The 27,567-nt window shown below is 46.2% G+C and overlaps 1 protein-coding gene across 1 annotated transcript in view; it reads right to left on the reverse strand.

The window, feature by feature from the left end:
- Positions 1-571: 571 nt before the first annotated feature.
- The window catches only part of LOC144769899 (uncharacterized), a 53,221-nt gene continuing 26,225 nt past the window's right edge, over positions 572-27,567 (reverse strand). The window contains exons 3-5 of the mRNA XM_078654092.1: positions 24,847-25,028; positions 11,470-11,573; positions 572-882 (exon numbers count right to left, since the gene is read on the reverse strand). Coding sequence (XP_078510218.1) covers positions 771-882; positions 11,470-11,573; positions 24,847-25,028 — 398 coding nt within the window. The 3' untranslated portion in view covers positions 572-770. The remainder of the gene's footprint in view (positions 883-11,469; positions 11,574-24,846; positions 25,029-27,567) is intronic.

The raw sequence follows: 27,567 nt of genomic DNA on the forward strand, positions 1-27,567 counted from the left end.
CTCAATGCATCTCTCTCTAACCACTCTCAGTGCATCTCTCGCTGCACACTCTCAGTGCACCTCTCGCTGCACACCCTCAATGCATCTCTCTCTACACACTCTCAGTGCATCTCTCGCTGCACACTCTCAGTGCACCTCTCGCTGCACGCTCTAAATGCATTTCTCGCTACACAATCTCAATGCGTCTTTCGCTTCCCACTCTGTGTCTCTCACACCTCTCTGTTTGACTCTTGCAACCCACTCTCTGCAGCTCTCACTACCCACCTTCTGTCTCTCTCAGTCTGTGGGGCTTTCCTCTGTGTCTCACAAAGCCAAGCTGATGAGCCTCTCTACCCCCAGAATTACATTTCTGCAGATAGACCACTGTCCTCAAATCAAGTTTGAGTGCTTACATTCTGTATGTGTCCGAAGGAAACTTCACTGTGTGAGTCTTTAGTCGTGTGGTCCTCTCACCCACTATCAGAGCCTCTCGCCCACTGTCAGAGCCTCTCACCCACTATCAGAGCCTCTCACCCACTATCAGAGCCTCTCACCCACTGTCAGAGCCTCTCACCCACTATCAGAGCCTCTCACCCACTATCAGAGCCTCTCACCCACTATCAGAGCCTCTCACCCACTATCAGAGCCTCTCACCCACTATCAGAGCCTCTCTTGCTACCCACTCTCAGTGTGTCTCATTTCCCACTCTGCAGCTCTCGCTACCCACCCTCTGCGGACGTTATGTTGCTTAAACCCTGTATGTGTCCCAGGAAAACGTCATTGTGGGGTCTTTAGCCATATTGTTCTCTCCTACAAAGGGAACTCCTCCTCATGCTGCAGTCGTACAAGGATATTCCATCCTTCCTCAGATAGGCACACTCCCCGAAGCCGCTCACGGGTGTCCTGTAAGGAGAAGAGCAGAACCATCAAAGTACATAAATACATAAAGACTTGCGCCGCAGAAAGGATCATGCCTGGAGTCTTATCAAGTACTGTCCTTGTTTGTTCGTGTAATCTTCCACATTACTTATTCTTGTTTCGGCATTAGACACACGTATTGATAGCTCTTTAAAGTCATTACGAATCCCTGCCACCTCAACTTGAAGTAGATCAGTATTGTTTTAGGTGCTTTGAGCTATATTGTGTACCGTGAATAGCCTCTAAAGTCGAAGCAGAGTCAGGATTGCTTTTAACCCCTTCGCTGCTGGCCCGTTTCCGCCGCTGTGCGGTAAACAAACGAACAGGGCGGGGCCGTGACGAACCCCGGCCGTCATTAGCACACGAGCACCGCGGAGCGTGACGGCTGGGGTTCGTCACCAGCATGCAAGGGGTTAACCAGTGATTCCCGGATAGGTGGAGAATGTTTGAAACGTTTAGATTTCCCTTTGTCTTTAATGTTACCACACAAACCTTCCGCCATTGGCTATGCTCGTGTGGACAATAGTAATGTATTTTGAAATTAGGACCAAAGTCTGTTAGCTGTAGACGTATAGTATAAAGTATGATGTTTAAGGACGGTTTGTTCCTAAGTACTCACTTGCCGTTTTCTCCAAGACCAGATAGTTACAGCATAGACAAGTGTAGCACCTCAGTGGAAGGACCAGGATATCTTTCAGAAATGAACGTGCTACATTGCAGCAGATTACACGTCCTTCAAAAGCTTTCCAGTGATTCCAACTGCTTGCCTGAAGACATACTCTTGTCAGCTCTCTGGAATAGCCCCCTATAACCATGGGCCATTACCATCTAGTGGTTTTCTGAATCGTTCACCTGGACCACATTTCTAGAGGTGCAGCCTTTAGAGGCACAGCAGTGATAACAGCATCCTCATCGCAAATACGCAGTCAGAGCACATAAAATAATGAAAGAGGACAACATGTCCACAGAGCCTACTTCTTTGACTTTGTAAATTTGCAATTTCTAAACAAATTTTATAAATAATGAAAACAAACAGGATGTCACCCAGCCAGGGACGTTTCCAATTAAACAATAGTATTGAACAGGAATTACTGCACCATTGTAAAACAGAAAGAAACATGTTATGGAGTAGAGTAGGGAAGAGGACAGGGGCTACTAAAATGTACTTTACATTTTCTCTTAGAGAGATGGGTGTTGGACCATTTCACTACAGCTTCCTCAACTACTAGTCTCTTCTGCAGAGAATGTCAAAAGGTACCATGCATAATTTTACCACGTGGTACTTTACAATGTGGTTTTTACCATGGAAGCCTTTAACATGCGTACTTACATATACATGCAACTTACACCTACGACAATGTATGTTTCGACATGCTCATTATAAATATACTTTACTTTTTAATAAAAAAAACTTCCAACCTCAATTTTTATCACTTAACTTAATCCTCTACAACTGCCCAAAACCCCGCTAGAACCCGATATATTCTGTTTCTACCCCTTAACTCAATACACTACAACAGCCCACACACCCCAACAACCTTAACTATACTTGTTAGGTAACGACTTGCATTGTGAAATAATGCATTGTAACGACTTGCATCACAACGTACTATGAAATATGACAATAAGGTAAGTCTACCACGCTGTAATTACATATGTAGTTCATTACCATGGAAGAAACATTAACACAAGTCACTACCACCAATCCTTTAAAGTTACTACCGCTCAAGAAACAACTCAATAATACTATGCAGTAAGTGATTTAAATATATTTCTCTAACCCCCTTAAGCCTCAAATGACTACCTACCCCTGATCCTTAAAAATCACTTAACCCAAATTACTATCTACTTCCAAGCCTAAAAAAACCTTAAAAACTCCTCCTCTAATAATAATAATAATTTTGAACCCCTAACATATATTATTAATCTTAATTGTGCCAAATCATGGACCCTAAAATCTCCTCACTACCACGAAACCCTACCATCACTGAAACCTAAAAACTCCTTACCACTGGAATAAAAACCCATCCCTGATCCCTACCTACAATTTACAACCCCTAAAAATTACCCACCCCAGAAGTCTAAAAACCCCATCCCAGAATGCCAGCCAAACCTGAAGACTGAACAGTCTTTAACAAGCAAACAATTAACTTGAACCATAACAAAAAAACCTGTATCGCTTACACACATACTGCACAATAAAGGGTGTGTGTATATCTGTGTAAACCCATAACTACAGGCATATATAAATATAGATATACGACGGATCACTGAAATAATATCGAGGGACAGAATATCGACCAACAAAAATATCGTTGACAAAATATCGAGAGACAAAATATCGAGTTTCTATCTACAAACAGGTAAGTACAAAAATAGAGTTAAAAATATCGTTTACAAAAATATAGTTGTAAAAAATATCGACTATAATAAAAACAATGTTTAATTACATTAATATAAAAAATTTATTACTAAAATATACTTAAAAATACTTAAAATAACTTTTAATAATTAAATAATTAATGAAAGTAAAACAATAATATTTTTTTAATCATATTTCTTAAAACATATATATATATATATATATATATATGTATATAGTAACAAAATTTAATTAAATAATAGCCAATATTATTAACGTACAAATACAAAAGAGTAAAAATTACTATTCCCACTCCAGTGGGTGCAACAGTAGGGAAAACGTTGGATAGCGTAGGGGTTAAAATTACTATTCCCACTCCATTACAACGTAAGTATTGGTAAGTTATAATATTTTTTTTAATTTAAATTATTTAAAATTAATTTAATATAATTTAATTTCATTTCATTAAATTAATTTAATGTAAATTTAATATTACTTTATTTTTACACTGTACCCCTGTACCCCAAAAACCCAAAACTGACCCTGAACCCTAAAAAAAAACCCTTTACACAAAAACTAAAAACTGACCCTGAACCCTAAAAATACCCCTTTACCCAAAAACTAAAAACTGACCCAGAACCCTAAAAATACCCCTTTACCCAAAAACTGAAAACTGACCCAGAACCCTAAAAATTAACGCTTTACCCAAAAACTGAAAACTGACCCTGAACCCTAAAAATACCCCTTTACCCAAAAACTGAAAACTGACCCTGAACCCTAAAAATACCCCTTTACACAAAAACTAAAAACTGACCCTGAACCCTAAAAATACCCCTTTACCCAAAAACCCAAAACTGACCCTGAACCCTAAAAAAAAACCCTTTACCCAAAAACCCAAAACTGACCCTGAACCCTAAAAATACCCCTTTACCCAAAAACTGAAAACTGACCCTGAACCCTAAAAATACCCCTTTACCCAAAAACTAAAAACTGACCCTGAACCCTAAAAATACCCCTTTACCCAAAAACTAAAAACTGACCCAGAACCCTAAAAATACCCCTTTACCCAAAAACTGAAAACTGACCCAGAACCCTAAAAATTAACGCTTTACCCAAAAACTGAAAACTGACCCTGAACCCTAAAAATACCCCTTTACCCAAAAACTAAAAACTGACCCTGAACCCTAAAAATACCCCTTTACCCAAAAACTAAAAACTGACCCAGAACCCTAAAAATACCCCTTTACCCAAAAACTGAAAACTGACCCAGAACCCTAAAAATTAACGCTTTACCCAAAAACTGAAAACTGACCCTGAACCCTAAAAATACCCCTTTACCCAAAAACAGTAAACTGACCCTGAACCCTAAAAATACCCCTTTACCCAAAAACTGAAAACTGACCCTGAACCCTAAAAATACCCCTTTACCCAAAAACAGAAAACTGACCCTGAACCCTAAAAATACCCCTTTACCCAAAAACTGAAAACTGACCCTGAACCCTAAAAATACCCCTTTACCCAAAAACTAAAAACTGACCCTGAACCCTAAAAATACCCCTTTAATTTAACATAATTAGCAATTAATCAATTACATTAAATTAATTACCAATTATATTTTTATTTAATTAACAAAAATTATTTAATTACCAATTAATTAAATATTACTACCAATTAATACATTTACATATTTAATTAATTATAATTAAATTACTTCCCACCCTATTCCCCTATAAACCCACAACCCGCTACAGGAATTACATTATTTTAATTTACATAATTAGCAATTAATCAATTAAATTAATTACCAATTAAATTTTAAATAATTAACAAATATTATTTAATTAACAATTAATTAATTATTACTACCAATTAATAAATTTACATATTTAATTAATTATAATTAAATTACTTCCCACCCTATTCCCCTATAAACCCACAACCCACTACAGAATAAAATTACACAATAATTAAAAAAAATCATTAATTATAAATAATTATAACTTAAAATGACACTTTTCACACATATTATAACATAAAAAACACTATAAATTATTAAATATTATTTAAAAAACGATATTTTTTACTATCTAGATTATATACTTGGATATTTTCACTTTCTATATTATTTACAGTCGATATTACTTCACTTACCTTAAAAACGATATTTTGGCTGTCTATATTCTGTCCTGTCGATATTTTGTCCAAACGATATGTCAAACTAGATATTCTGTCCAAACGATATTTTGGAGTCGATATTATGTCTGTGCACCATATACGACATGTACTTACCACTGTGGTAATTTCCCTAAGTGTTGTAAATGTATTAAAAACATATCTGCATGGTAAGGCCATGCGTTGCAGTGCATGCCATGCGTCGTAAGGCATGCATAGGAGTGAATGCATTCAAAAGGATCTATACCATAAGTTCAAAGAGAAAGGATACACCATAGTTAGAGATGTGGAGGGGTTGTTATCCACTTCTCAAAGAGGAGTTGTTTACATACTGCGACTTATACCAGATAGAAGTCGCCTATTAGTTTACCGTCTGTCAGGCTTTTTTCAGTTGATTAGGCACATAGTGTGAGGGTTTTAACTAGGAATTGAACTCTGATAATGGGTATTTTGCTGCTTTTATTTGCAGATCATGGTTTCCTTTTTAGGTAGTGCCTTAGCAGATCCACTGGCTAATGAGCTGGGTATAATCCCCTGCTCAATGTAGGCATTTATGATAATTAACTAGAGTGAACTGAGGTTATTTTAAAACATTTTTACCAATGAAACAGGCATTGTGTCATCCATGTTCAATAAAGGTTTGGTGTATACTACCACCTTGGAGAATTGGATATTATGAAAGGTTTCAAATTCAATGATTAGATAAAAAGTAAAGTAAAGTCCACATTTGTAAAGCGCACAATCACCCGTAAGGGTCTCTAGGCGCTGGGGGCCGTCGGGAAGATTAAGCGAGCTATTGCCCAGAGTCACATGGTGCTGGGCTAACCTGCCGCCGGAGCCGGGGATCGAACCGTGGTCCCCAGATTCCAGCGTCAGTCGCCCTGGCCGCGGCGCCACACCTCTCCCACATACTTTTAGGTAAAAGATCAGAGGTTATCTTGAGGTCAAAGCCTGGCCTAGCTTAGATTCTGCACTAAAATGCACTGGACAGATTTCCTTTCTGTAGCTTAGGATGTTAGTCTGTAACATTATGTAAATGGCAACTTGGTAAATAAATTTCACTTATTGGAAGCCCAAATTCCTCCCTGCATTCTTGGAGGGAACTGGCTTCCTATAATAGCGGAAAAGCCTTTCTGATACACAGCTTTTTAGGGTATAACCCCAAGAATACTGTATTTTCTGACATGCAGTTGCAGCTGGTTTGTCATATCAAACCACATTCGTAGCCTAGTAATGGTACTTGAACCCCATGAATGGTATTAAATTGATTAAGGAGTGGTTAGATACATTAAAGAGCAGCATGGACAACAGGGAATCTATTGGCAGGCCACAGGTAACACTAATAATGCTGTAATGCCACGAATTAGGTCCTGGTAGACAAGAAGGGTTAAGAGCTCCAGCCTCGGATAGGCCACGTGAGAACAGAAACGATGGCCACATGGTTTGATGGAACAGAGGGGCGAACACAAGTGTGTCTCAGGACGGAGAAGAGTTGGGCTGGTGATCCCAGAAAGTGGTACACCCTAAGAGACAAAGCCCCAGGGGCACAACGAAAGAGAATCCCAGCTTGGGATCTAGTGTTACAAATCCACCACTTTCTTGCCAATAATGTAGTCCAAAGGAGAGTAAAAATGGGTAGAAAATGCTTTTTGGTTTATCCTGTCATACAGCATGCCAACCCTAGGTCTTGCGGAAGGCAATACCGACCTAGTCACAGTAAAGTTGTCTGAAAACCACATCTCAGAAAAGTCCTGGTTATCGGCGCTAAATCTAGGACAGGTACTTTCACGTCTTTTGAGCAGGGTGAGTCACTATTATCCACGCAAATCTTGTCTGGTTAGTGGAAAAGCAACTGGGTCGAGTCCCACAACAACTTGAGTCAAGTAGCAGAAGTTTAAACACTGATCACTGCAATTATACTTGAGTGTACACTGACAATGGTCACTGAGTCAGGCTTGGAATGCCGATCGGAGTTGCAAAGGAAAGAAGCAGCCTAGAACTAATTCTACAATATAAATGTCTTACATTGCAGGTACATTTAGATCCGATGGACACTTCAGACAACTGTCCATCAGCAGAATTGGACTTATGTGGCCCTCAAACATTCTGGCAGTTAGGCCTAGAATGCACATCAAACCAGTCTCCTGCAATGAATGTTCTTGGAAGGCACCCAAGTAATTGGGTGCCTTCCAATATTTTAGTGAAGCTGGTTTTAACATTCTGTGTTTGAAAATACCACTTTTAGAAAGTAGTTATTTTCTGACCTAACCATCCAGCCTGCCTCTGCTAGCTTGTGTATTGTTTGTCTGGTTTGTGAGTGTCAGGGGCTGGGAGAGACTCCAGGAGACAGGGCTGAATAGACACATCTACACATAGATGGGTGGGAGGAGTAGCACCTGGGTCTGAATAGGGCTGGGCTTGCCTTCCACAATGCTGGTCCACCTCCTGTGGTGCGCCTGAGGACCCTGGTCCAAGGTGCACAATGGCAGAATGCACCCCAAACTGGATTGAACTAGGTCCAGGCGCCTCTGCCTTCAGAGTACAATGGAATTGCTGGTATAAATATTGGGGACCAGACCCCAAGACTTTAGAACTTGCTGGAATCAAGGAACCTGCCAAGAAGAAGAGCTGGAAGAGCTGCCAGGAGGAGTACTGACCCTTTGCTGTGTTGTTGCTTTGTTGGGTTGGCCTGCAGCTGCTGCTTCTGCCTTGGGCAGTGAAAGGACTGGACTGAACGTTCTCTACTTGTGCTGAGTATCTCCAAGGGCCTGAAACCCAGCTGGCCTCCTGTTAAAAAGTCTCAGGGACTGCAAAGGCTTCACCAACCTCTGGGTACCCCTCATGGAACCTATGTTTCAGTTGCCACAGAGAAGAGGGAACCGCAACCGACTCCGTTGCTGGCCTTGTGTCCCGAAGGCACCGCTGGCCGCACTGTCTCACCCTGCACCGCACGCCTTAGTCTCACCGACGCCGTCTGCACGATCATCACTGAGTCCCTGCCTGCACCGCATTGAGAGGCACCGCAGCCCGCACCCCCTCACTTCACTTTGCTGGCCTGGACTCACTGACACGGTCGCAGCTGGCTCACACCCTTGAACGCCTCGTCAAGCACAGCTGTCCGACTCGGCCAGCATCAATTCCCGCCAACCGGCTCTGTCGCTTGCATCGCAACCTGCCAGCACCGTCTCGCCCAGCACCCCACGCCTTGGTCTCACCGACGCCGTCTGCATGATTGTCACCGAGCCGCTGCCTGCACCGCATCGAGAGGACACCGCACCCTGCATGGCTTCCACTTAGCACCGTAACCGCGACGGACGCCAACGACCGGCTCTGTCACCTTCAACGCAACCTGCCAGCACCGCAGCGAGCACCGTCTCGCCCTGCACCGCAAGTCTTGGTCTCACCGACGCCATCCGGATGATCATCACCGAGCCGCTGCTCGCACCGTGTCGAGAGGCACCACACCGTGCACCGCTTCCACTTTGCATCGCAACCGCGACGGATGCCAAGACCAACTCGCACCTCCGTGTGAGCTGAACTAAGAAAGGTTCTATTAACGAGTCTGTTCACGCTGCTGCTGGCTCGTACCGACGTGGTCAGCTGGGAGTGCGAGACTCTGTTGTTTTCAGCATCGCGATAGACTCGGACCGAGCTACCGACTCGTACGAACTGTGTTTCAACATATTTTTGCAATTTAAAGACATCTTGCGAATCAACTATTTTTAAACTACTGTATTGTGGATTTTTATCGTATTTGGTCTTGTTTTAAGTATATAAAAATATTGGATACTTTTCTAAACTTATGTGGTGTCCTTTTGTAGTGCTGACACTGTATTACTGTTGGTTATGTGCAAATGCTTCACACACTGCCTCTGAGATAAGCCTGACTGCTCATGCCAAGCTACCAAGGGGGGAAGCAGGGGTTATTTTAGGAGTGTAACTTCCTTATCCTGACTAGAGTGGTGGTTTCTGCCTGGCTTTGGTGCAATCCTTAGCCAATCAGAAATCCCATTTCTAACACAGGTCTTCACACACTTCACATGATCTGTATGTTGGAACCGGGGCTGCCGGCCCACTTAAGGTAGCATGACTCTAGCTGGTAGGCTAAACATAGAAGGCAATTGTGACGTGATTGCATTACACACACTACAACACCCCAATGCAAACCCACCGAAAATGACACCACACCGTCTTTTAAATAAGTAATTGAGTAGCTTTATCTCTTTAAATTGAAAAAGGACAAGTGGGGGTTCCAATTTTTCAATAGATTAGTACTTGGACATTTCCTTTTAAAGAATAATTGCATTAACTAGACAGTGCATCGTATTTCTTACAGTAGATAAAGCACCAGAATTTTAAATACAATCAGATTGACCTACAGCAGGTAAGTATACTACACTTGGATCAATTGTAACGGGTCAGGTAAGTACATTAACTATTAATATAACACGTAGGAGTACTGTTCGCAACAAGCACCTGAGTGAATGAAATTCGGTTTCAGCAGATCTTTTTCATCATTAATTTGAATCAAGCCAAAGGAGGCATTTTCTCTGGAGTCACATCAACTTCTGTAACAGAGCGCGTGGGCTCTTTATCACTCCTATGCAAGTGAAATGCTTTGGGAGGCTCTTCTTCCGAGGGGGCTGAGGTCCGGAATCCATTCTTTCAAATTAGGTTAGTCACGTTACTATTGTCGAGTGAATTCCCTTGGGACCTGGTCCTTGGCGCACCCCCGGCCCCTGATTGACCTGTTTCCCCTCCCTCCTTTGTACAGCTTCACTCCTTGATCCCAACTGTGGTGTCCCCAGTTACCTCTGCGCCCGACAGGCGCCCTTTTTTACATCAACCGGGGATCAAACCTGTGGCCTGAGCTTTCCCCTACCTCCCGCTCAGGTCTTTGCACTTCACCTGAGGCGGGGCAGGGACCGTAACTGGGCCGTGTTGCGAACTTCCCCGAGGCCTTGCTGCATACAGGCCTCCCTCTGCACTCTCTCGACCTGCCAGGGAGCCAGCCGCAGGTCAACTCATCCTCTCTGTCAGACCGCGGCAGCTTCCTTTCCGGCGAAGAACTCCGGCTCAACGGGGTGTGGTAATGCGCTAGGCGGGAGTCCGGTTGCCAAGCGGCCCCGCCCAGCGTCTCTCCCCGAGCCAGCGCCGCACTGCTTCGCCCCACGCCTTGCGCGCGAACCGCTCGGCCACGCAACCTCGGCACCACAGAGGCTCAGAGAGGCATAGAGAAGGGGGAAAAAAAAGAAGGGTTCCGCCGGACACAGCTGGGGAAAGACCAGGCAGCCTACAACACCGGCCAGTACAACCCCCCACAATAGGGCAGAACATCCAGCCAGGGCGAGATTCAAGACCCCGCTTCACTTCAGGGGTAGTGGACAGAGTTCCTTGTTCCACGTTGTCAAATCAACCCACAGCACCACCCTCCAAGGTTTCTAGGGCTGGGGCCAAGTCACTCTCACCAGCTGTGGCGTAGTTTAGTCCTTTTTGTTAGATGGCCATACTGGAATGGTTTACTTGTATTCTTCTCGCAGGGAGGACCAGATCAGCAGGCAGGAGAGCAGCACCCAACTAACTTGTAGCCCCTGAGAGCAATCAGATCAGCCTGAGTCACAATCCCCCTACTCTGTAGTCTGCACTCCAGCCAGCCCAGATATGACAAAATGGCCGCCCAGTGTCCTCCCTTATATAGCCTAGGCCCAGGTCACTAGAGTGGACTGGAAGGTTCTGGAACCTTCTAATGTTATCCTATGGCCCAGAGCTCTGAGGTAACTCTAGCAGGCATCCATCTTAGCAACTCACTCTACCCACCATTTTAGGAAGGCGCACCTGTACCTCAGCACTGGTTAGCAGTGGTGGGGCACCCGGAGACCTAATACCACTCAAAAAGGATTGGTGGAAAAAAAATAATGGGAGGCAAAAAGGGACAAAAATTAGGGGAGACCACCCACAAAGCGGACAGGTCTAACAATGTATATTCAACATTTGTTACCAAAGGTTTATCATAGTGAAACAAGGACATGGGAACTTACATATTTGCATTAAAAGGGAAGCCATCAATCCACTGAAAATCTTCGTCTGATTTGTTTAGACCAATCCAAGGATAGCGCCTGCCATATTCTTTAAATATCTCATTCTGCAAAACAGAAACATTTTTAACGATCCTTTGCTTCATAGGTCATTCACCAGGAAATGACATTTCAACTGATACATTTAAAGGAGGGAACGATTGGACATTCACACGGTGATGTGCAGTTGCTGTGGACTTCACAAAAGTCACAGAGAGCAAAATGGGGGAAGATGCCCTTAAACATTTAGTGCCTCTTTCTCTTCCCCATTATTTGTAAGCTTGTGGTGCTGGATGAATGCAGCACCACAAGCTTGTGGAATAAATAAGATGGCAGAGAGAGAGGAGGAGCAAAAAAAGGCAGGCTGTACAGAGACATGGCACAAATCTGCAAATGTGCGCATGCCTTTGCTTGCAGATGTCATCTTATTAAAGCCTGACCTACTGGCTATGTCAGAGCGCTTTGTTTGTGAAACTCCTACTTCATTCATAAATGATCTTGCAGGAACAGTTATGAGTGACTTAAGGCTGTTTGTTACCAGCGCGTATGCACAGAAATATATATGCAAAGAGCACGATGTACAAAACACTTTTGCAGTTGCACCCCCTGAAAATTGCAAAATGAAAGGTTTTGTGATGTTTCAAACTCCTTTTGTGAGTTTCAAAAGTCTTTCTGACTCAAAAAGGGACACTTTGACTAACTACGTATCGCAATTAGGAGGGCAGGCTTGGAAGTGGCATCCCTTCTTAACTGTAAGTCATAATGACATTTATGTGAAGCACCAAACATGGTTGCAAACTGTTGATCAAACATCAACACTCAAGTTGGGGTGGCATCAGATTCACAAGGGGGAAGCAGTTGTGGTGATTTCCGCTTCCTGAATCATCCGAGGGGTCCTCAGTGCAAGCTAAGAGTCACCCTGGGAACCATGTATTCTCCTGCTGTTCAATTGCCAAATAGTAACTTTATTTTTTAAATCAACACCTGACCCTTCAAGGGACACAGATTGGTTTAAAAAAGCGGTTTATCACAAGCCTACTTGAAAGTCTCCTCTGCTCCAGATATTCAACACCTCAGACACTGCCTCCCTCTAATGCAGACCTGGATGCCCAGCACCTACCTGAAGCTCTATGCAAACACAGAATCCCTGCTCTTTACCATGAACAACAAGAGAGAAAGAGCACAATCCTGGTTCACTGACGGCCTCAATCCAACTTTAACTAAATGCCAAGTCACCTGAATATATATTGGACATCAATATTACCCTCAATAAACCTAATACCCGCCCTTTATTTAAAAGAAAGACAAAGCAGTTCTTCCAAGGAGCAGCTTCAGATGTGCAGCTCAAGCCCTCGTACTCGCACAACTGGATGGTGGTCACTCCCCGCTCCATGGCCTCGTAGACTCCACACTCGTATCCCATAAGAGGATTCCTACCTGCGCAAGGATGCCTCGCCCAGGGCCAGAAAAAAATACAACTATTACACCCCCTCCAGATGGACCTCTATTGGCTCTCCCCACAGGTTGACCCTACACACATACCACATGAATAAATTTGTGAATATAGACGACGGACAAGTGGTCCGCTGTCCTTGCATGTCATCTCTGCATTTACAGCCATCCAAAAGGAGAAGTAGCTACCCCTTCATTAAAAATAATTAGGCAGGTTGTTTTGCGACCATCTGTGAATGGGCAATCTGTGTTGCGACCTCTCTGTAGATAGGACACATCGAACACTGTACGCCTGCACACAGCGGTGTGCAATCAGATATCCATACATTGTGCCAATTGTTTCTTGGGCACATTGTATCAAGAAATATCAGGCTGTCTTTTTCAATTTCTGTGGTAAGAGTGTTGCACCAATGTATTCTCGTAATGAAATCCAGACGTTGTTCTTGCCAGCCTGCCCAAAGAACTGGTAACCAGACGTGTGACGAAGACCATGAGAAGTGCTTGGTTGTGGTGGCCTCTGCGTAGATCTAGGGTTTGCATTTTCTCATCGGTGCCTGCAGGTTTGAACATTCCTAGGTCCTGGAGGACAGTGAATTGGGCGTACCTGTATATATATCACAACTCTGTAACATTACTGTTCGTCTCAGAAGCACATGTAGCCTCTCTTTGAATCAGACCATCAGCGGCAGCTAAAGACCAAACCAATACCAAGAGGCATAGATTTACTAGGAGTTCACCTAATGTAGGGTAGCAAAGAAAGTTTCTGCTCTGCATGGCATGAAATGGAGAGAACAGAACTGCACCATATCTACAAAGAGCTGGTGCAGATCTGGTCTCTCCATGCGCTGAGGTACTTGGTGCGTGCATGCACCAACGTGGGCACCCTAGTGCCATAGTTAAAGGATGTCTGCAAAGTTTTTGTGCAGGAAGCGGTCCCTTCCTGCACAAAAACTCTCCGTTAGTTCTATTGCTTCCATGTATGTGTTGGAGAATGCACCAGGTCTGTGTTTAAAAAGTACTGTAAAACCAATGCAAAAACTTTGTACATCTTGGCCAGTGTTTCTCAACTGATACCTGCAGTGCAGGTGGGTGCAAATTATCCTAACACCCAAGCACTCACTGATATCCACAAATCCAACCCGCATTCATCCCAAGGGGTGCCTTTTTAGGTCAAGTCTGAGCCAGCGCGCATGCGCTGCCCTGCAAGACTTGTTGTAGCGGACTAGCAAATAGAAGCCACGACCACTCTCCCCCCATATTTGCCATTGGCTTGTGTCATTGTCTGTCCTAAATGCTGGCTTCTGATTCGTAAAAAGCTTGTTAGTCCCTCATTAGTACCGCCTCCTCTTTATTTGTCACCTCCCATGGCGACTGCCCCCCTTACGTCGGTTGTTACACGGTACCTGTTATTTAGACTGCGAGCACTATTTTCTTTAGTAATGAGCTTCTCCTACTGCAGGTAAGACAAGCTTTGGTGCTGTCTTCCTCCCCCACCCGCCCTCCCGTTGTCCGTGCCTTCTCCCCACCACCCGCCTTATCTCCCTATGTCTGTGCCTTCTTCATACGCCCTTCCCGCCTGCCCCTCCTCCCTCCCGTTGTCCGTGCCATGTCCCCCCCACCATCCCTCACCTCCTGTTGTCCGTGCCATCTCCCCTCCACCCGCCCACCCTCCCGTTGTCCATGATGGCAGCCATTTGCAATGCAACAAGTCTCGCGTACAGACCTATTGCATTGCAAATGCTTTAAAAAAAAAAATCCTTCCCTGAGACAGTGTGTGTGAATGCGAGGCCTCTGTGCCACAACAGAGGGCCTGCACACAACAGTAGCAGCCGCCCCTGTGCTGCGACAGCCACAGGAAGAGAGCTGTAATAAGCCAGCAGCAGCCATGTTTAGAGCTGAGGGAGAGCCCTGTAAAGAGAGAGGGTTTCCCGCACCGTGCACTGCTCCCGGCCCCTTCCTCGGGTGGCAGAGCCCCGCTAGGCCTCGTCTTAAACCCCCTCGCAGGCTCTGCTTTTCTCATAGTCTTGCAGGCCACTGCTTCTGCCTTTGTAGTCTAAAAGCAGCAGTATATCTCTCAGTGTACTTTTTTTTTTACTTCTTTTTTGTGTGAGACTTAGAAAGCCATATGCTTTAAATGTTTCATTTTTTTAGTGCTCCCACAGAATCAAGATCTACATACTTTTTTTTCCTCAGGTGAGTGCCCTTGTGTTTACGTATTTATTTTATCCATAAAACCAAGCCTTTATTTCTACTGTTAACATTGCCCCTTTGCAACTGGAAGGCACGTGAGGCTGGGTTTTGAAGGGATGCTGTGAAATTGCATGTGCTTTTTGTGCTTAGGGAAGCCAGGGAGACCAGAATCAACGTTAAACAAGAAAGGAGTTTGTTCTTGTTTCAGATGCTAGGGGTATTTTCGTTGGGTGAGTGTGCGTTTCTGATGGCACTGGAGCACTGGGTTGGCAGCTCCTGATGGGGGGGGGGGAGGGGAGGGTGAAGAGGTTTGTGTATGAAGGGACAATGTTGTTGTCTTGAAGCCTGCAAAGCCCGGAAATGAGAGCTGTGGTGAAAAAATAAACTCTGATCCGCTGAACTTCCCTTCTTTTTCTGTTGCTATGAATGAAAGTTGCTCATTTGCCAGGCTGCTCCGGGCCTCTGAAGGGGGCCACCTAAGAGGGCGGCCACCCTTAGTGCCACAGGATGGCACAGACCCAAAGAGCGGTCTAGTGTCGGGGACTAGGAGGATCCCCCCCAGTGATGTGACTTCCGGTCGGGGAGGGGTCAGAGGCCGAGGGTATATGACCCGGGGTCGCGGGCCTGGCGCCCTCTTTGACCCCAGATCGGTGCATGGACGGATCCTCTTTCCCCCCCCCACCGCCCTGCTCCCGGACGAGTGTTGCTGCCCGGTCGCTGTTTTCCCTCCCTACCGCTAACCCGGCTATCGGGCAGCGAGCGAGGGGTGGGGGGGGGTAGTTACCTAATACCAATTTTCTTTGTTTTGCAGGCGGAGTTACAGGGTGATCCAACGCAGGAAGGTACAGAAGGGTACCCTCTACAGGAGCACAGTATGATTGCGAGAGCAAATTATCCCCAGGGAGATCCTCGGTGGGATCCTGGAGGAGTGACGGCGCCCCGTTAGTCCTTCGGGCGGTTGTGGACCTGAGCAGCCGGGGGTTGCCTGCAACGCTCCCCCCCCGTAGGGGGAGGGGCGTAAGTAAGGGGTGGACTGGAGGTCCGCCGGGGGGAGGGGGTTAGACCTTCCCCCCCAATATTGACAAACACCCCCGCGGCTAACACCACAGGGGGGTTGATGGCTCATCAGGTGGGCAGGTCGCGAGGGGCGGCCTGACCCAGGATCGCCCGTAAGATAACCCAACATGTTGGCATAATGTTTATGCAAATAGAGCTGCAACAACTTTCTCCAACAAAAACATTGTGTTTTGTCTGTTATTTCGGGAAGTTGCTGTGAGCGGGATGGGGTCTGGGCCGATATTGGCACTAAAGCATGCGACTTAGTTGTCAACATGGCCGGGCAACTTCCGGGAGCTCGAGAAGCAGCTACACCAGTGTTCGTGGGTCTCCCATGTGACTTGATAGAAATTTGTAAATTTGGAACGTGCAGCAACGCCAAATGTGGTTAATATGTATGGTTCCATGCATTACATTTCTCCTACCGAGAGGATTAGTCCAAATATCCCAGCAGTGGGCTGACATGGTGCTTTATCTGTGAAGAGTTTTTTCAAAGGACCTAAGGTATAAAAGTCTTATCAGTGGGTGTACATTTTCTCTGTTTTAAACCAGATGTGCAACAGCACGCAACTCACTTATGCTTCATAATTGCTGCATTGCCGGGCTCGTGGAGTTTTGGAACAGAAAGACGTTTCAGCGTGGTGTGAAATGGACACGTTTCGATACTGTAGAGGAGCAGTGACAGCACCTCCCTCTGACTTGTATTCACTTCCGGTGTGCACTTGAATCTGGTGTCAACATTGTAACTAGTAGATGCCGCTGAATGCTGCCACCTCAGCTTTAGCAATTGGAAACTATAAACTTGAAGCCAATGTAGGACTTTGTTCTTTGGCTGAGCAGGGGTTTCAGTTGTACTGGGGATGCGAGGGGGGACGTTGGCCATTGCTGCCACATTGGGGCAACAAGTAAGAGGCAGAAAATTTTCAATAAATTGAGGAGGTCCTCATTGCCATTTCTACTCCTATTTCCTAGGGCTTGTGGGGGCCGCAGGTAAAGAATTCAGATGATCACTTAACAATTGGGTTCCACACTAGACTTTCAGAAGTAATAAGGGGGGGCTGGAGCTGGCTGATCTGGACTGACTCCCTCACTGAAGTGGGATGCTCTCCCATATTGCACGGCTCACGAGTATATTGAGTTTGGCAAGGATGATACGGCAAAGAAGCACTGCTACCTGTAAAGTTGTCAATAGCACAATTAAAGGGCGGGTTTTGGCTACCTGGAGGCTTTACAAAAAAACAGTTGCGCAGCCCCTGATATCGGGAATTGATTGCCTAATGGGGAAATAGTATTAAACATTGCTTAGCAAACCCGAGGTCAGTGAGTGTGGGGACACGTTCAAAGGTGCAGCTAAAAATAAAGGGCCTCATTTAGGAGGAATTGGCTGGGGCAGCGCTGCAAGTCTTCTTGCTGAGCTGCCTTACGCCAATGTGAAAGGGCAGGAATGCACCGTATTTATTAAATTTGGTGCATTCATGTCCTTTCCCCTTGCGTTGGCGACAAATTGCTGCCCAGCACGAACATAGGCAGGATTGTTTTTGCGCAGGAAGGGCCACCTTCCATTACAAAAACAATCCTGAGAGGCGTTTTCCTCTTTCTATGTGAGCTGCAGAATGCTATGAGGTCATGCGAAGCCATGCAGGGTGACTTTGCGCCACCTCATAGGTATGATTGAGACGCATTCGTCACCGGAGCGCCAAAAGAAGTGATGCTCTGGCAGGAGCAAGCCTCTCCTAAATAAGCCCCAAAATATTTTGTACATATTTTAGGTCTTTCACCATCAGGTACCTACCTATAAAATAATGGGAAGCGTAAATGAAAAATATATAATATAAGTTGTTACTCAGTGGGGAACGCACCGTAGTATATTATGAGACCGCTATTATTTATTGCACTGCAGACGTCTGTGTGTAACCAGAGAGCCACAGAATTAAATCTTGGTTGGTCTAGTAGAGAATAGTGACTTGTGTATTTTTAGTGCTACAAGGTCACAGGCTGTGGCAGGAAGCACTGTGAATATGCAAGTCATTATTTTATACTTACATCACAAAGTGTAAGATAGACTACAAAATATGCAATAGTTTTCTTTTTATTAACCATTAAACAATAAAAACAAACATAACAATTGCATTGGGAATACATCGGCATAATCACTGCAGTGCTCGGAGCAGAGGACATCTCGCAAACAGGATATAAAACAGAATAGTAAAAGCTTAGATCAAGGGGAATCCAGAGTGTCTAAATCAGTTCGCCTGGCTGGGGGAACACAAATATCTCCCCGGTACACATTCCACGGCCCCCAAATCTTTATCCACTTTTCAGGGAAGCCTCTCGCAACATACACAGCACGTTCTCTGAACATACACCAGTCCAAGTCTTGGGCCCACTTGGCGAGATGCGGCGATTGAGTAGCTCCCCAAAGTTGTGCAATATTGCGCTTGGCAATCATACAGGCCAGCGTAACACATTGCTTTAGATAATGATTAAGATCCGTGGGTTCCCAAACATTTAAAAGACATCTGCGTGCCTCCAATCTCACCTCACAGCCCAGGACATCTCGCAGAGTCTCATGTGTGGTGCGCCAATAAGTCTGAACTCTATCGCATTGCCACAGTATGTGTAGAAAAGTCGCAATCTCTCCACAGCCTCTCTTGCATTCCCCATTTGTACTCCATCCCATCCTCACCAGACCCGGACCAGTAACATAAGACCTATGTAGAATCTTCAATTGCACCAGACGCAACCTCATCTGTATTGCCACAACCTTGGGGGAAGACACAGCCTCAAGACAGTCCTCATCATCCAACTCTAATCCATCGGCTACCCATGCCTCCCTGATAGACCTCAGCAGGTCTTCTATGTGATTGATCAACTTTCGGTAAATCAATGAGATGGTCTTCTCCGGTAGATGCCCATCCAATACACGATCTTCAAGGGGGGAGGCCTCGGGGAGCGTGTCTCCCGGTAACACATGAGAGAGAAGGGCATGTCTCACCTGCAGGTAGCGAAAGTGCTGAAGCGCCTCGAAGGTCAGTACTTCCCCCCGCCCCCAGACATCCTTTATCTGACCGATTCACATCAACTCCCACTTGTCAAAGTCTTTGGTGGTCCACAGATTGCCCAATTTGGCGGAGCTAAAGAGAGGGGTCGCAAGAGTCAATCTCCCTTCCCATCCCAGATTCCTATTAGCTGCATGCCAAACCCTTACTGCATGAGAGGTGGGACCCGCCAGAGAAAACCGCCCAAGCCGATTATACAGGGCCCGAAGTAAATCTCCCCCGGGGGACTGACTACGATCCATAGCCTATCCAGGGTCTCCCCGCAGGCCGTAGACTATCTGATTAACAGCTGCCAACTGGGAGACCCAATAATATTTCCTCAGATTGGGAAGCCCAAACCCCCATCATACCAGGCCAAGGTGAGTTTAGTGTAGGCAATGCGGGGTCTACCATCCCAGAGAAGCAGTCTCTGAAGCGCCTCAACCTCCCCGAAGTATTTGGCAGGTACAGGGTCCATAGCATTTTGGAGAACGTATAAGAATCGCGGAAGAGCCAACATTTTAAAGAGTACCGCTCTGCCCAGAAGTGACAAAGGCAACGCCCTCCAATGCTCAACATCAGCACACAGTCTAACCAACGGGGGCAGCAAGTTCTCAGCATATCTTGTCTTGGCGTCCAAAGCAATGTAGATTCCCAGATATACAAAACCTTTAGTAGCAATTTGGAGAGGGCAGTTCTGCGGGATGACCGGCGGATCTCCCGACAGTACCAACAATACGGACTTAGCCCAATTAATAGCAAAGCCTGAGAACTCACCAAACACTCTGAGAATATCAAGGAAAACATTTAGCGAGGACCTAGGTGAGGTGAGATAGAGAAGCACATCATCAGCATAGAGAGAGATCTTATCTTCCCAATCAGGGGACCACCGTAATCCACACACCGTCCTGTCCCATCTAATCCAAGCCGCCAAAGGCTCCAGGGCCAAAGCAAACAGAAGGGGCGACAGTGGACATCCCTGTCGCGTCCCTCTCTCCAATTCAAAATCACCGTATTGACAATTATTCACAACTACGCGAGCCAAAGGGGCAGTATAAAGCAAACGCACCCATCCGATAAACTCGGGCCCGAAGCCCAGCTTCTCCAACACAGCGAATAGATACGACCATTCAATCCGGTCAAAGGCCATGGTGGCATCAAGGGACACCAACACGGCGGGTTGTAAAAACGTCGAAGATTAAGTGCAGTGTTACGGCGTGGCATAAAGCCCGATTGATCCGGGTGCACCAAGGCGGAAATCACCTTGACCAACCTAATCGCCAGTATTTTGGCCAAAATCTTGGGTTCCGCATTGAGCAAAGAGATAGGTCTATAGGAAGAGGGGGAAGTTCGGGGCTCACCAGGCTTGTGAATCACAACAATATTAGCAATACGCTGTTCATAGGGGAGGATGCCAACCTCTTTACTTTTAACAAACATGGCTCTAAGATGCGGCGCAATTTTATGAGCATTCAATTTATAGAGCTCAATAGGAATACCATTGGGGCCTGTCGCCTTCCCTGAGTTGATACTCCTAATAGCTCCCCCAATTTCGTCATCCGTAATAACGGAATCCATATATTTCCGGTCATCATCGGACAACTTAGGCATAATAATATCTCTAATCATCTCAGCATGTTCAGAGCCGTTATGTGTATCCGATGAAGCATAGACATCCTTATAGTAACAGCCAAAGGAGTCCGCAATCAACTGAGGATCTGTTAGAGCCTCTGGACCACCACTGTCAAGCTCAGGGACTAACCGAGAAGCACGATCTCCTCGCTCCAGCCACGCTATAAGCTTACCCGCCCTATCACCATGTTCATAGATCCTACTCAGGACCTCATTATGTTGCGTCACAGCCGACTCCCTAGACAGCCCATGATATTCATCTTGTTTGAGGCGTAGCTGATGCTGATTCTCAGCAGTCGCATCACAGGCGACTCGTTCTTCCAAGCGGACAATCTCAGCCTCAGCCGCATTGATTTCCGCCAAGCGTCTCCTTTTCTTACCCACGATGAGAGACAACGCCTCTCCTCGCAAGACCACTTTATAGGCCTCCCACAACGTCTTTGCCGAATCCACAGTTCCCTGATTATGCTGAAAATAGTGTTCGGAAGCCCCACACAATTCTTTCTTAATAACTGGGTCTCTAAGATGCCAGGTGTTGATGGGTGCAATTCTACCTACCATAGGCTGAGGCTGTCCCATCTCCACTCGAACCCAAACTGGGGAATGATCAGAGATACCCCTACCCAGATGACACGCCTCCCTAATAGTGTCAGCCATAGCAGCGGGCAGCAGGATGTAATAGAGCCGCGACATGGAGCCATGTGCCGCCGAAAGATGTGTATAACTCCTCAGTCCAGGATTCAAAAAGCACCAAACATCAACCAGACCCAAAGAGTCCAAGAACTCAGAGAGCCACTGACGCGCCGGAGGAAGCGATCTCGGCGGGACACGGTCTAAGCTGCCATCCAAAACAGTATTAAAGTCACCACCCAGGACCAGGAGACCAAGTGGAAGCGAGAGGAAAACATTAGCAAGATCCTTAAAAGTGTCAGATTAGAGGGCTGGGGGAACATAAACAGAAAGAAAAGTAACAGCTTTACCCCCGATCCTCCCGGACACTCCCACATATCTGCCCCGCTGGTCCGATCATGTAGCCTGCACCTCAAACGGAAAAGCCTTCTTCACCAAGATCCCAACTCCCCTAGAGCCTGTTATAAACCCTGCATGTGCGATTAATTTATAACCCCCTCTATGAAGGGCCATACAGCGGTTGCCCACAAGATGAGTCTCCAGCAGAAGCACTACATCTGGCGAATGACGCCTGATAAACTGACTGACCATGCCGCTTTTAATTTTGTCTCCCAGACCATTCACGTTCCAACTCAGCACCCAAATCCCTGATTGGAGCAAGACATTCACCCCACTCCCCCACGCACATTCACATCTGTCAACACCCAATGCAATTCAAAACGAACCCGAAACCAAGAAACAGCAAACAACCCCCCTCCCTCACTCAGAAGTCTTCCCCCTCCCTGCACCCTGCATCAGGACAGCGTCCCAACCCCAACTCGCAGTGTGCCTGTCGCCCCGCCCAACAATGGTAACCAAAAGTAGGAAGAGGAGGCGCCTGCCGTGCAGCCCCGAACCCATCCCCCCAAAAGAGTCATTCCCAAGGAACAAACATTTTAGTCCAAATCAGTACAGTTACACAATAATAAAAGGCCATATCCCCCCCGTGATCAAAAACCAAGCAAGCGCTCAAGACAGGAGTCTCTAATTCCGGGCCCTGCAGACCATCCTCAGTGTCCTGTCGCTGTTCTTCAGTGTCATCAGGTCTCATAGTGTCTAACCAGTCCGATGCCACCTCCGCATTATCAAAAAACCAAGTCCGCTCATTCGCTTCGACTCGTAGCTTAGCAGGATATAACATAGAGTACTTAATCCCTTTTGTCTCTCAACCTCCGCTTGACTTGGAGGAAACACTGACGCATCCTCTGTACAGCTTGCGTAAAGTCCGGAAAGAAGGACACGGGAACATTCTCATACCGTAGCGGGCCATCCGTTCGCGAGGTCTGTAGAATGGCATCACGGTCCCGGAAATTCAGAACCCTCGCAATCATGGGCGGTCCGCCCGGCACCCTATGTGCCCTTTCCACCGTAAAAAAACTTGCTAAATCCCTTAGGCTTCAGGTGGTTAAGGATCAAGTCTTCAACAAAGAGATCAGGCGAGCGCAGTTCCGCATTTTCCGGTACACCCAAAATGTGAACGTTGTTGCGCCGATTACGACCCTCATACTCATCAAGCAGCCGTCGGGTTCCCTCCCGTGCCGCTTGAAAGGCCCGGACCTCTTCCTGGAGCTCAGCGGTGTCATTTACCAGGCTCGATGTTTTGATGTCGATGGATTTCACTTTTTCGCTAGTCTTAGCGTGGTCTGTGCGCAGAAGGTTAACATCAATCTTAACCGAGTCTAATTTGGTGTCAAGCGCATCCATCCTAGTCACCATAGATGTCTCAATTCTGGTGACGACCTCCATTATATCTTGCAAAGAAGGCTCGGAGCCGCAACTCGGGGAGGTAGTCCCGGTTATGGGAAGTTGTCTCTGGTCGCTCGGAGATCCCTTAGGGAGCGTATATCTGTCCAGTTTATTGGACTGGACCGATTTCTGGACTCTGCCACCCCTGGTGGGGAGTCTCTCGGACTCCGATCTCGCCGCCATGGAGGGCGACCAAAGAGGACTCAGGCAACCAGTCTATTGTCACACAAGTTCACACCTCCGACAACGCTTCACACCTCCTCAACGCTCCAAGAGCCGAACCAAGAGTGGCTGATTCGTGCAGGGAAAGCCCCTTAGAAGCGCCCAGCAGTTAGAGGTGGGCCCTAGGGATGGTTCCAGGAGGGGGCACCACTTGTTGTCGCATTAGGTCCCAGCCACATCCGACACCAGAACCGCAGCCCAGGAGACGGAAAGGCCCGAAACTTCGGACGACAATTTGGGGGGGTAGAATTGCGCCTTTCGAGCTGCAATTTCACCAGGGCGCAGCAATACTATTCCCCCATCGAACGCGGTCCTCGGGTCACAGGATATAGGACAGGATAGACGAACGGAGGAACGGGTCTTACGGAGCTACACGATCACGCGGCCATCTTGGCCCCGTGCTAGGCTCCTCCTCCATATGCAATAGTTTTATGATCAAATGGTGCTACCAAAATGTAGATTTTAGTAATACCAGAGCGTGTGTAATGCAATTTCTTTTTTACATAACTGTCCCATCAACACCTCTTTAGGAGTACTAAGTGGTGTGTAAATACAATTATGATTAAAAGAATGCACTTCACAATCAAGTTGTTAACTCTGTGCACTACCACTTAAAACCCAAATCTTCGTCCTCACAAAGGAAGGCTTTTCACAGCACAGGAGACTCAATTAAGGAAACTTCAGCTGAAGCATTTTAACAATCGAAATCAGCTGTTCCGGGACGGCTGTTTTTTTTCAAAACAAAAGCAAACGTTTTGGATTCCAGGCACAAGTGAGGCTGGGGAATGCACGATCTCCTTAACGGGACTCTACGGCTCCCATGGGGGTCGCGCACCACAGATTGAAGACCTCTGCCTTAAAGAATAATGTTAAAAAGGATGTTAGGTAAGAGAATAGACATGAATAGACCATGGTTCAAAGATAAGTAACATATTTATTCACCTCACCTTTAGGGAGGTTTAGGTGACCTCTCTTAGACCTCTCTTAGAAAACACTATCTAAAGTGTGAGGGGCCTGGGATAAACTGCTTTAAAGTAAAAGAACATTAGTGAATTTGTAGGATAGCATGTGAGGGACCCTTCCGGGATGTTTCAATCTCAAGTCACAGGAATGCATCAAAAGAGATATCTTGAAAAAGTTTAAGGGATTATTCAATCTCCAAGGATCCAAAATCTACTTCATCAATCTGTTGGGTTGCGGACAATAAGGGAAAAGAAGGTCAGTTTTATGAGTCCCAAACCCAACAACTCACTGGAGAGACCAGCCACACTTCAATGTAAATGTCACATCCACATGAAGTTAATGCACACAGTGTGACTGCGCTGTTCAGGCTCACCATTTTCAACTCATCATGGAGCACTGCAAGGCGACCGCCATTCTCCACACACAACCGTGAAGACATGTCCCAAGACGTTTCCACTTGGTTCCAAAAGTATTTGTTCATAGAAGGCATCCAGTCATCGCGACCATGAGAAGTTTGAATCCGACTTGAAGGCTTAGAGGGTGGATTGTGCGAAGCTGCAAATACTGAGAGAGATGTAATCATTAGATCAAAGTACAAATTATTCATTTTTGGAGAATGGTTAAAATATCTATTTGGCATTGATAAAACATTCAAATACAAAACCAGATGAATAACTTCATATAAGACTATTTTTTTTATATATTGGAGCAGATGAGGATTAATGGTGGTTTTCATTGGGTTAGACTAGCGTACCAGGAAGATTTGATATGTTTCATTCAATCACCAATTAGAATTTGAGGTACCGTACAAAGGGTGGGTTCCAACTCTGTGACCCCCAGAGTGGGGTTAATTTTCTCTTGAATGAGCGGTCAGATGGTCATTATTTAAAGCGATTGCATGGGCACAAGCATTAGAAGCTTCATGTGCCTAGATGTTTAGGTCTTCCAAGAGCAATAAACACCTTGAGGTTAAAATAAGTTCTGAGTGAATGTAAGGAATTCTTGGAAAGTAGGGGCATATTGTTTGGGAAGAATGTCAACAGTAATCAATCCGAAATGAAGGCAACCCTAAAATTGGTGTCTGGGCTCGTATTTGCAGATATATCACACAAATGTAAGTTAAAGACAGGTATGGTAGGGAATCGGGTCCACATTGTGACAACAGGAGTGGACAGTTCATGGCGTGTGTAAAGAAAAGGCTCTTTTTTGTATGGTCGCCATCAAGTTTTAGGACTAATGCTAATGGCTTTTTTGACTCCCTCTCAGAGCCCTTACCCTTAAACAGGTATGAAGAATTGTCTTTTATCCAATTGGCTAAGCTAAGTTACCTGTTAGTCCCTGGTAAATGATACCCAGGGCATGTAAGTTAGATGTTCATCCCAGGGAGTGCAGCACTGGTTGTATCTAGGGGTGGGCGGTAGGCTCCGCTTCGTCAGCAGAGTTTGCAGAGTTTTTCCACTCTGCTTGGAGGACTGAGTTGAGAAAATAACTCCCCCTCTGCAGCATAGTGGAGTTTTGACGGGGACCACCCACCCCTGACTCATACCCGGCCTTTTACTACACCTTAAAGTTCAAGAAAATGGTGCTTGAATGTCAGAGCGGTAGTTACCACAGGGCTTATGCTTCTTAACTGGGAAGCATAGATCAAGTGGAGCACTAATCACATGACATTTCATGAGAGCTGCCAGTCCGAACGAATACTGCTTTATAAGCAGCCAATGGCAGTCAGCACGATGACAGCCAATCCAAACCCATACTGCTTAGCAACAGCAACCAATGGTAGCCAGCAGGGTGTTTTTTTTAATGGGAGTTAGCAAATAAGAACCCACACTGCTTCTCATAAACTGCCAATGAAAGTCAGCAGGCTGTCTCCTGTCTGCCAATCTGAACCCTCACTGCTTATCAGAAGCAGCCTTTCAGGCAAACCAAGCCTGCAGAATGCAGTAACTCTCCCCTGAAGGGCGACAGGAGGCAGAGCCGCGGGGCAAGCTGGAGAGAGTGGGCTTTGGCGCCTCGCTGCTGGTCGCGCGCGCCTAGTGCGCTATTCTGCTATTTTGCATAATTTTTAATCGCCCGTTTTGGCATTTATTTTAATCTTGCTTTCAGTTATCCCCTGGTTTTACAGTCCCTGTCCTGCCCCTCACCTGCACCATAATTTTGCCTGGAAGACCCATCGCTGTTTAGCGGGTCCGGTTCCTGGGGAGGTTGTGGACGGGGAGCGCCATCTTGGAGTGGGAAGGGAGCTGCACACGCCATCTTGGAGCGTCCCTGCGCTCGTGGACGCTGAGAGCAGGATATTTAAAGCTCGCCTCTTGGCGCGCAGCGGTGACGCGCATCGGGAGCGCCTTCCCTGCACCTGAGTCGTGCCAGAGTCCTGCCCGTCTGCGCTCGTCAGCGTCTCGGAGGCGGACGAGGTAGGACCGTGGGCACTATTTGCCTTTTGTAGCAATCTCGGGGTAGTGTGTTTGCTCTGTCTGCATGTTTTCGTATAAATTTTCGGAGCTTATTGCTCTGCGCAGACAGTCCTCTAACTGCCACCATGTCTTCCCGTGCGGTCGCTCCCTCAGGAAGGGCTGTTCGACATGTGGCTGGCGGGTCTCTGTTCAGAAGGATTCTGCCACTGAGCCCCTTCCTACGCGCCATCAATGCTCTCTCCTTAACACTAGATCACTTAGCAGACATTCCGTTGATATCTGGAATCTGCTGTCCGGCTAAAAAACATCTTGCCTGTTCCTAACGGAGACTTGGCTCGGAGAGTGCTCCGGCCCTGATCTGGCGACTGCCATTCCTTCAAATTATAATATCTTTAGGAAGGATAGAGTGGGAGGTAGAGGTGGGGGTGTGGCATTGATTGTGGATAAGAGTGTCCCATGTTCTATCTTTGCCGTTGATAATATCACGGGTTGTGAAGCCTTAGGTTTTATCCTCGGGCTCTCTCCCTGTCAAACGTGCACTGGGATCCTTATCTACAGAGCCCCTGGGACCCTTGGCTCTTTTTTTGATGATCTGCAGGCGGCACTCTCGGTGCCATGCCTTAGATCGGAGCACTGCATTTTGCTGGGAGATCTGAATCTTCATATGGACATTGCAGCGG

Source organism: Lissotriton helveticus, chromosome 7 (genome assembly GCF_964261635.1).
Source record: "Lissotriton helveticus chromosome 7, aLisHel1.1, whole genome shotgun sequence".
Classification (NCBI taxonomy): domain Eukaryota; kingdom Metazoa; phylum Chordata; class Amphibia; order Caudata; family Salamandridae; genus Lissotriton; species Lissotriton helveticus.